Source organism: Rhea americana, unplaced genomic scaffold, assembly GCF_003343005.1.
Source record: "Rhea americana isolate MKP2758 unplaced genomic scaffold, rheAme1 scaffold_3, whole genome shotgun sequence".
NCBI classification, from domain to species: domain Eukaryota; kingdom Metazoa; phylum Chordata; class Aves; order Rheiformes; family Rheidae; genus Rhea; species Rhea americana.
In genome coordinates this window covers 13,265,773-13,276,496 of record NW_028186423.1, presented here as the reverse complement: position 1 = coordinate 13,276,496, position 10,724 = coordinate 13,265,773, and the positions used below count along the sequence as shown (strand labels likewise).

At 44.5% G+C, this 10,724-nt stretch overlaps 1 protein-coding gene across 4 annotated transcripts in view; it reads left to right on the top strand.

Annotated features, from left to right (window-relative positions):
• The first annotated feature begins 9,410 nt into the window (after positions 1-9,410).
• MYCBP2 (MYC binding protein 2) overlaps positions 9,411-10,724 on the top strand; it is a 211,450-nt gene continuing 210,136 nt past the window's right edge. For all 4 annotated transcript variants that reach the window (XM_085309535.1, XM_085309537.1, XM_085309534.1 and 1 more), the window contains exon 1: positions 9,411-9,808. In XM_085309535.1, the coding sequence (XP_085165661.1) occupies positions 9,522-9,808 (287 nt within the window). In that variant the 5' untranslated portion in view covers positions 9,411-9,521. The remainder of the gene's footprint in view (positions 9,809-10,724) is intronic.

Genomic DNA, 10,724 nt, shown 5'->3' with positions numbered 1-10,724 from the left:
GTATTGTGTAGTATCACAGAATTGGTTAGGTTGGAAGGGACTTCTGGAGATCATTTAGTTCAAACCCTCAAACAAGTGGCCCATACGGGGATTGAACCCGTGACCTTGGCATTACTAGCAACATGCTCTAATCAACTGCGCACTAACTCAGATGCCTCCAAACCTTTAGTTCTGCCAAAGAGAGAAAGATTTATCCAATGAGACCTACTCTTATATGTGAATAYAACAAATATTATTTCATCTCAGTTCTCTAGCACTGCAATCTTTCCATTTCCTGACTAGGGACTGACACTAAAATAACAAAAGGATAAATTATTGTTTTTATCCTGGTTGTACTTCTGAACACTAACACAAAATTATATTTTGGTTCTCTTTTTATAATCTTTGACTACCAGATAGTTCCAGGTGAAAAAAATAATCTTTAAATCAGCAAGGTTTTCAGTCAGCACTTTCATAATTCTCACGTGCCACTTCTTTATAATAATTAATTTTAAAAGGCTTATTCCTGTCAGTTTTCTTAGCATCTGTCTTAAGTATTAATGGAATGAAAAGTCCCTGACTGTTTCCAGGTAATGCAAGTACTTTCTAGATATAGAATAACCACATTAGAATACTTAATATTTTTAAATTTACTATCTCTACTGATTAGTAAACGGATATACACCTCTTTGGGATAGAACTTTGGTTTCTTTGGTTTGACTTTTCTTTTCTTTCTTTTTTAGTGTGCTGGAGTGATTAAACTGCCCATAAAACTATGTATGTACCACTATGTATATCAGAGGAAGAGTCTCTGGTTCTTCTAGAGTAAGCTAAATGTATCTATGTATATGATGTAGCATATAGCTTTGGGATTCCTCTGTGTACAGGGGCATGTATGATATGCTACCATTCTCCCTCATACACTATCATAACCCTGGATTTCAGGAGAGCAGATTTTGACTTCTTCGGGGATCTGCTTGGAAGTCTGCCCAAGGGAGACTGCCCTGGAGAGAAAAAGGGTACAAGCCGGTTGATACTCAAGGGTCATCCTCCTTTTAGCTCAAGAATAGTCCAGCCTCGTCAGCAGCAAATCAAGCAAAGGCGACAGGAGGCCTGCACGGATGAACAAGGAGCTCCTAACTAAATTAAAGAGTGGAAGAAGAGAGAGAGGTGACCCCACACGTGTATAATTCATGTGGCAGCACCAGATTCTTCTCACTGGTGCCCAGTAACAGAAGAAGAGGAAATGAGCACAAGCCAAAATTCAAAATGTTCCATCTGAGTAACTTTTTTGTTTGATTGTTTTTTAATACTGTAAGGATGGCTGAATACTGAAACTGAATGCTTGAAGAGCTGTGGAGTCTCCATCCCTGGAAATACTCAAAACCGGACTGGATGCCTTCCTGGGCAACCTGTTCTAGCAGACCTTGCTATAATTGAGCAGGGGGGTTGGAACAGATAATCTCCAAAGGTTCCTTCCAACCTCACCATTTCTGTTTTTCTATGTTTTCTATGAATGGGTAGTAACACTGTTTTACCTTCACATTTATACAAACTGTAAACTGAATGCTTGTTCATGTTAAAGCAATTTCTTAATGCTTCTAGCATGCTCATATAAGCACTAAACAACAAAATATAGTGACACTTTTCAATATTGTTCCTAATGTGCTAGGTGCAAACATGTAGCACATATTCTGTCTTAGTGTGCTCTCCTTGCAGCATGAAACATCTTTCTACCTGTTACATCTTATTGTTTTGCTGAGATTAACACATTTTCCTCCCACAACAAAGATTATCTCACTTATGTATCTTTCTTTCTGACTTGATCTATGAGGTATTCAACTTATTTTCATACTCATTTTACAGTTAACAATGTTTTAATGTCTTCAAGTCTCCTCTAGAGTCACCCTCTGATTTATTCTCATGAGATTTGGAAAGCATCTGTAACTTTCTAAAGCTGCTGCTGACACCTAGTCATCTATTTGTTGTGTTTTATCACTGTTGGAGACTTTCTAAAGAATTTTGAAGTTCTTAACCATGCTGCTTATATTATCTCATTTTTGTTCAAGTTAATTGTGACACTTTCCTCTTACCCATTACTGAGTTCTCTATAAGACTTTTGTTTTTTTCCTCTTAATCAACGGATTACGTCATATTAAGAATTTGTCTTTCTAGGCAGTTTGAGGAACATCTTTTGACAGCTGCTAACATAATACTAAGAAGTTCCTAACCAGTCCTGGTCAAGTTCTGGACATTTTTATAATGGAGAAATCAAATATATTCATGGTGACTCTCTGCATCGAAGCATAAAAACTGCAGCATTATCCTCTGAAACTTATTTTGCTTGCTGGCATGTACGTTCGTGTATGACAGCCTTTGCGAGGTATAAGAATATGATAGACATGCCTCTGTAAAACCTTTCTAAGTTGAATATTCAGCTCTCCTAAACAGTAATAATGTCTGAGATTTGTCAGCTCAATTGACCAAGTATTTGACTATCAGTGCCAAATCCAAAGATAGCGTTCTATTCCAGTGACACTTGCAACAGTGGGAGTATCTGGGAGTGTCATGAGTTGGTATACTGTTTGGGTCAAAGTAACATGCCCTGCCACAAAGAATAGTAGCAGGAGTATGTCATCTTGGTGGTACAAGAAGTAATTAGTGCTGCTTGAGTTCAATTCCTAAATATAATAATAAATTATAATCTCATAGAAACTCCTAGAAAATAACTTTACCTAGGTTGTTCAGTGGCACTTAAATAGTAAGACATTTCCATGGATGTGACATTTTTGGGTGTATCTATATGTACATCATCATGCTCTGATGTGTCCTTACTTTTTTTTGTTGTTGTCTGTCATGGCTGTTTTACTATCATTTATTCATTGTGGGTTTTATCTATTTGCAAAAATTTTAGTTTTCCTTTTTCTGTGTCATCTCTCTCAGCAGGTTTCTTATCTTTTCTAGTCTCAGCTCTTCCTGTCCTCCTCAAACAAATTACTTTAAAAGGAACAGCAAAATCTAAGACTGATTAGTAGCTTGTAAAGGACATTAGGACATTCTTCTCAAGAATTAGTCTTATATTTAGTTCTAACACATGATCATTCTTTGGAAAGATTCATTCTTTTCAATGTGCATATTACCTGACTGCTTTCACCATTATTTATTTCATTTAAAAACCCTTCCTGACATTTCAAGTACCACATTGAAATGTCCACTACAATTAAGCTTAGAATATGCATGTGTTCCATTCATATTCACGGTAATCCTTCAGTCCGTAGTTACAGCTGTTGCTTAAATGATGCCTTAATTTTTGCTATGGCTATAACTCTGATCCAAAGAGGATTTTAGTTTTTTCTTATAAGATGTATATTTTGTTCCTGTGTATTTCAGGGAACTGCCTGAACTTTCTTAATGTGATTTTGGTTCTCCCAAACATAAAACCGCTGTTCAAATGCAGGAAGGTATTCAGGTCTGCTTTCTCTCATACTCTTCTTCTTCCAAAGTCATATTTTTTGTATTTTTCACTTTTCTTAGAGTAATAGAGTAAATATTTTATTTACTCCCTGAATGTTTCTTGTAGTTTGCCAGCTCAGTCCATTATGATATCATTTTATTTTCTTGTCGMAATTTGTAATGTAAGATACAAATGTGCTTGGATCACTGAAATCCACACTTGCCCTAAGTTTGACAGTAAGAAGGAAAGAAATATGTCTTAGGTCGTTAACCACATCTCTGCAAATTAATCCACTAGTTACTCTAGAACATGCTGAAATATGATGTGCCTGGAATAAGTTCAGTCTTGATGTCCTTGCATACAGTGATCCACTAGCCTCGTGACTATGGCATTCTTAGAAATATGAGACACTGAAGGAGTGACCAGTTGAAATTCACTCTGACTCATATACTCAGTTTGAACCAAGGGTTTATATTTCTTAAAATGTGGGAACAAGATGGCTGTGACTTTTTTTTCCTCTCTTCACATCTCAGGCACGCTTTAATGTATTTAAACAGTCTGCACAAAATAGAACATCTTCAGCAAGAAAATGAGAGAAAAATCACCACCACAACCTCTCATTTAAGGTGACTAGAAGACTTTCTGGCAAGTGGAAGATGTGGTTTAGAACATGGAAAATCTGTTTTCAAATCCATCCATAGTAAGCATCAACATTAAACTAATCTTATGGAGCTAGACTAGTTTCTTTGAGTGTTGCTACAAATGCCTGGAAAATAAAAAATTATTTTGGGGTTGAAAATATACTTTTCTTTTTCATGGAAAGGGGATAATTTTAAAGTTATCCCCACCTAATATGAATGGATTCCTCTCTTGCACAGCTGCTGAGCTACAAAATTACATAGCCTTATTTTGACTTACTTATGTGTGTCTGTGCATGTGTTGGAGGGAGGTGGGAGAAAAATTCTATCAACTTCACTCACTACTTGGTCTCCTGATTGGGCTGGAAAATAACCAAAAATGAGTCTAGCTAACAGAATTCAGTCACCAAGTACCAGAATAGCTTTTTTCTTAACCTTACATTAAACTATCACTTCTGTGAAGTAATTCATCCAAATACAGAACACAGTGCCTAAGCTCTATGGCAAAACCCTGCGCTGGTAAAGTACTCACCTGTAATCTGATACACCTGCTGTAAAACAAGTGAGTGATGAAAATGGTGTTGTTCTCCTCCCCCACCTTTGAATCAATATACCATGCCTAAAAGTACCTTTAGCAAACTGATAATTTATAGTCTTTTCTCTCTAAGGTAATAGTCAGTGTTATTTTCAAGTAGCAGCTTTAAGTGTATTTCTCTTTTGTTTGTTTGTTTGATATTAAGGTAACATCACCTGGTTGTGCTGTTAGAAAAGCAAGTGTGTGTGTTGGCATAGATATGACCATTTCCTGTATGCAGGAAAGTGTTCTGTCTAGTTTGGGTTTATATGCTATCTAAGCAGAGAGGTCTGTTTGAACACCAAAGAAGGCAGTGTTTGAAGGAGTAGTGGGKGGAAATAGACATAACACTTCATGGGCATAATCTTGAGTGTCAGAGTTAATTTTTGGATTCTATGGACTTGGAGGAGGCGTGTTTTTTAGGTCTTCTGTTTGTTGTCTAATAAGCCACACAAGTTAATTTGACTATATTACCTAGGAGCTACTTCCCAATAGAGAAAAGTTTCCTTCAGTGGACCTAAACTCACTGTAAACAGACAGAGGTAAACAAAGAGAAGTCAGATCACAAGTCCAGGCTATGAAGTTGATGTATGTTGTACAACTTCACCGAGACTTTCCTGGCATGCTTTGAGAGATTATGCACTGCACTGCTTATGAGAACATCTACAGTTTTTCCCTCATTTTCCAACTAAAGGAGAAAATCCTGAGAATCTGTCCACAGCAGATGCTACACAACATTAATGGTTCAAGGATTCTGCATTTATAGATGTCAAACCATGTTAAGTCATAAGATCTGAGACTTCAGAGTCTTCAGAAATGGTGTCTCCATGTAAATCATGCTACAGCTCTAAGGAAAAGCAAATAAAGGAAAAGAAGGCTTAAATATAAGGTACAAAAATAACAGAATTTGGATTAATCTACACTGAACAGTATAGAGAACATCTGAGGGAAAATGCTTTAAAGCAAAGCACTCAAAACTGTCACAGGAATAGCCTCTGATGCTTTTAAATATAGGTAAGTGAGCAAAAACATTCACAGAACAAGAACTTTGGGGAGAAAAGATGTGAAGTAAATGGAATCCTCATTTTGCATTGGAGGAATGGGACTGAGAAGCGGCAAAGATTGAGGAAGCCAGCTGGATCCCAGATTCATTCCATGTCCCATTAAGTCAGTAATAAGCCTCCAGAACAAAGCCCCAGTTCCCAATATAATATTGTAGCATAAACACGTTACTAAAGCACATAATAAACTACAGTACCTCACAGTAGAATTAGCAAAATCCATATATTTGGATGCATTTAGCATGGTAATCTGTAGAAATGGAGAACATCCATAATGGCTCAGTAGGCTTTGGATAAATGCTTTGAAATGTGTTAAAAAATAATCTGAATAAGTAGTTGTGGGCTGCCTACTTGACTTTTTGTTTAATTGTTTATAATTTGCTCCCAGAAGTATCATGCATTGTCCTCGTTCTAGGGACCATTTGAAATGTGTTAGCCCAGGGTGCTATACCAAGCGGGATAAAAGTAACAAAYGCTCCTATGGATGTGGGAACTTCTCTTTGTCTGGTTTACTGATGTACATTAGTAAGAAAATCATCTGTCAAAAGACTAATGCAGTAGTCTTTCGTAGTTATAAGTTCATGGGGCACATTCATGAGCACTGACAGTGAGCAGGACAGGCTATCAGACTCTGATTCCGAAGGACTCCTGAACAATCTGTTCTTCTAAAACTAAGGTACCAAGTGAACTGCTAGAACCACCACCTCGAAGCAAAAGAGAGAAACTGACTGGAAGAGCATTTCATTCTGCAACAGCAAGTAGGAGATGATAGCAAAAAAGGAAGAGTTGATTACTGTCAGAAGTAAGATACATTCTGGTCACAAAGCACTTAATGGCTGCTTTCATTTGAGTGAGGTCATGTTTTGATGGTACAATAAATTCATCTTTCAAGTATCCACCGCTGGATCAAAAACCCTGCAGCTACATAGGCTAATCTGATGCAAACCAATTCTCCAGAACTACCTCTACTACTTGTTTTAAACAAATAAGAACCTTAATCATTTTATCCCAGCTGAAGAAGTATTGGTAATACGAGATGTGGGATGACTGATCCAGATGAAACATGTATTGTTGAATGCTTTTACATTGCATGAATCTAATATTATCCAAATAAGTCTCTGAGAAAGAACATGAAACGAGTACTGCACTTCATGTTAAAAAAAAAAAAAAAAAGAGGAAGGGGAGGGGGAAAAAAGGGGGGGAAAGTGTGTTCCTCATTGGAAGAAGTATGTTCCTCATTGGAAGAACAAAAAAGTGAAAATATTGCTGGGTTCCAGAACATGTTGTGGAACATCTCACTAGTTGTCAACCATTTTGTGTTTCAAGTGAATGGAAAAGAGCTTGGAAATGGATGTATGGATGATATGGAGATGGATGACAGATGATCCAGAATTATTCTTGTTTGGCAAATCCCAGCTGTGTTGTCAAACGTTGCACATCATAGGCTGAAACTTACAGAAGGAGAACTATACTCTATCTTGTAGATACTTGACTCCCCCCCACAAGCAAAAAGACTTACGATTAAAAACATTTGCAAAGCAGCTTGCAAAGAATAATCTTTGCCACAGTGTGTGCAGCTCTGTACAACACAAGCCCAGACAACTTCCAGAGTTTGGAGCAATATGCAAGAATTGCAATAAATTGCATCACTTCATAAAAGTTTGCTAGAGCTTTGCTTTTATGGTGCTTTAAGATAGATACAACAGCATTAGTGCAGAAGCAGCAGTCTGAGAGAACAACACTACAAGCAGAAGTGACAGCCACTGTGCATTTGGTGAGGGATGAATTACTACTTGGATATAAAAGAGGCAGCAGCTACAAGAAGACCCAAAAATCAGCTGAAAGTTTTTTCCTGGTTCTTGCCTATACAAATRATTTTAGGTATTTGCTAAAAGAGGAGTTAGAAAGACATTCAGAGAGTAGTTTTTTCTTCAGTTATGGCACCAATCTGACTGTCTTTCTGCTACCTGGACCTTTGAAAGAACTTGTATCAACTTATTTATCTTTGACATTCCCAGTTCTCTGTAAAGAATACTTGAAATTCGTCAGGAATGTGTAACCATCGGTGAGTTATACGCAAGCTCAAAAAATGACATGTATAATTCACTTGTATTTGCCATTATGCAGGAAGAAAGCATTGGAAAAAATATTTCTCTGTACTCAGCATCAGCAGCTTTCCAGGCTTTTAAGGTCCCCTTGAAAAGAGAAAGTATGACAGTGTACATCTTCTATGGGCGGTAGTTTTCTGCAGACTGCAATCCAGACAAAAAACATGCAGACAAAAAACAAAAACAAAAAATATTGTTTTAAAAAGTGTGCTTTCATATGAAGTACAGCTGAAGTTTTCAGCTCAGTACTGCTCAGTACTGCAGCAGAAGATGTGGCCAATAGCTTCTAGCAGCAATGAGGGGGTAGAGACAAAGTTGCAGGGCTAAGATCAAAACAGATGGGAAGCGAAATGTAAGATGGAAGGAAGGCAAGAAGGAGGTCTAGAAGAAAGAAGACAATAGAGGAAGATACAGCGTAAGATCGGTTATTGTGACGCCTCCCTTATCCTCTAAACGTATGTATTTTGGAGCCAGTGAAGACAGTTTAAGGAAACTGAAGCCTAATGTAGCAATTGAATTTAGTGAACTTTTATTATTGTGTTCTACAAGAAAGAAAAGGAATATTGTTCCTTGAAGAGATCCTGGGCAGCTACCGGCAGAACACAGGCACTGGTTGCACGGTGCTGGTAAAGCTGAGCTCTGCTCCTGCAGTTAGGCACACCAATGCCAACTTTCTTGGCAGCTCTGGCATGGGGCCTGGTGGCGATTTAGCCAGGCCGCGAGGGCCATCGCTGCCGAAACTGGGAGCTTGTGCGTCTTGCCCAAACACCGCACGATGCCCAAATGAAGTGAGACTCTCTTTAACAGTGAGGGGTGAAAGCCAGGTGTGAGGAGGCCCCTCAGGCTGTGAAACGAACCCCCAGCCGAGGTGAGCGCGGGGACCTTCCCTGGTAACCTCAGGTACGCCGCAGCCTCAGGGACAGGCACAGGAGCTCCCTGACGCGCCGGGGGCCGCCGCGGTTGGGAGCGCTAACGGCCACGGCGGTTGGGGGGGGCTAACGGCCGACGCGGGGGGCTGGCCGAGGGAGAGGACCGCCGCCGCGCCTTCCCCTGTGGCGGCCCCCCGGACCCCGTCGGCGGCGGCGCCGCCGCTTTTCTCCCCACCCCCGCTCGCGGCTGGCCGGGGGGGGGCGGCGCGCGCCGGCCAGAGCCCGCGCAGCAGGTGCCACCGCCCGCCCGGGCGTCCCCGGATTTCCCGGGGGCGGCGTCGCGCGGCGCATGCGCCCGGCGCCCCGCCTGGCACACGGCGGGAGGCGGGGCGGCGGCGGTTGTGCAGAGAGGGCGGCGGCGGCGGCGCTGAGGAGAAACTCCGGAGGGGAAGCGGCAGCCGCCGGCCTCCGCCCCCTGCAGCGGGAGGAGGAAGCGAGCGGCCGGGCCGCCCTCCCCTATTCCCTCCCCCCCGCTTCCCCGGCCCGCCGACGCGCGGTCCGGCCCGGTGCTCGGCGCGCCCGCCGGCGGGAGGGAGCCGCGGCCGGCTGTGCGCCCAGGGCGGGCGGGCAGCCGGGGCCCTGAGCCGGCGCTGCGGGGAAAGGAGGGGTGTTCCCGTCCCCCCGGCTCCAGCCCGGGTGGATGCGCAGCCTCAGGGGCGGCGGCGGCTTTTGCGGCCTCTCCATGGCTGGGCCGCGGCGGTGAAGGCAGCGGGAGCCGCCTTGCGTCCGCGCCTCGCCGGGAGGCAGCGCAGCCACCAGGGGGCGGGCGGGGAGGGGGATGAGCGCCGCAGCCGCCGCCTCTGCGGGAGCCGCCGTCGCCGCCTGCACCGGGGCCGAGGGCGGCTTCTTCTTCTTCCCTAGTGGCTCTGGTGCGGCGGGGCCCATGGGGCCCGACGAGGGCTGTGCCGGCGGGCTTGGAGCCCTGCCCGGAGCCCTGGCGCCCCCGTCGCTGGGCTGCCGGGGCCGCTACCAGCTGCTGCTTTCGGGGAAGGCCCTGGCCGACAGATACCGGAAGATATACACGGCGGCGCTGAGCGACCGGGAGCTGGGGAGTCATCCGGGCAGGTAACGTGCGCCGATCTCCCACACGGGCGAGACAGATGCTGCCGCGGCCGCTCCCACCGCGGGCTGGGAGAGGCCTTTGCCCCCCGGTGCCTCCCCCGGCCTCTGCCCTTCCTTGTCCTCCTCCGCCTCGCTGTGAGGCAGCGCCGCTGCCCCTGCGGTCTGTGCCGGGTAGCCGCTGCCGGGGCTACCGTGGCCTTGCGGGGGGGAGGGTGGAAGGGGAGTATGTGTTGTAACCCCRCTGCTGTCCGGGTGCCACCGAGGCCCTGCCACTAGTTTGGCCGGCAGTAGCRTGCAGATGGCGCTGCCACCCCCCCGAGGCCAGTGAAGCAGTTACCTGTGCTGGCGTCCCCTCCCCCACCGCAGAGACTTGGGGCTAGATCACGCCCTTTTCGTGAAAGATAACCGTGTAAACTCCGCTCCTCCCATCCTTCTGCGGCCACCGAGGGTAATAATTCATTTCCTCATAGYTTCCAGATTGAAACCTGGGTAAACAACTAGCCCTTCGGACAGGCCTCGAGTGTCACTCCTGTCAGGGTCTGGCATGCTAAGTCTTATTCTTGTATTTTCTGTTGAGGCATTCTGCTGCCTCCTTTGCACAGCTGCTGCATGTCCTACTGGCGGGGTCGTCCAAGTAGGCAGTTTTGCTSTTTTGCCTTATGTCAGCCCCTAGCCACCTCGCCTTATTCCTTGTGCTAATCTCTTCCTCTGCCACCGTGTAGGCAGCCTGGGTACCCTCCAGCCTGCACCTCGCGCTGCCCTGTGTCTGGAGAGAGGCCGCGTCCCACCCGGGGGGGGAGGGTGTGCCTTCCCCGGACCCCAGGCACATGGTGCACCTCGGGACTGCCTTTCTCACAGGCAAGCTGCCCGTTTTCACGCCCCTCCATCCTCGGGCCGCAGCCGGACCTGCCTCCCCCCC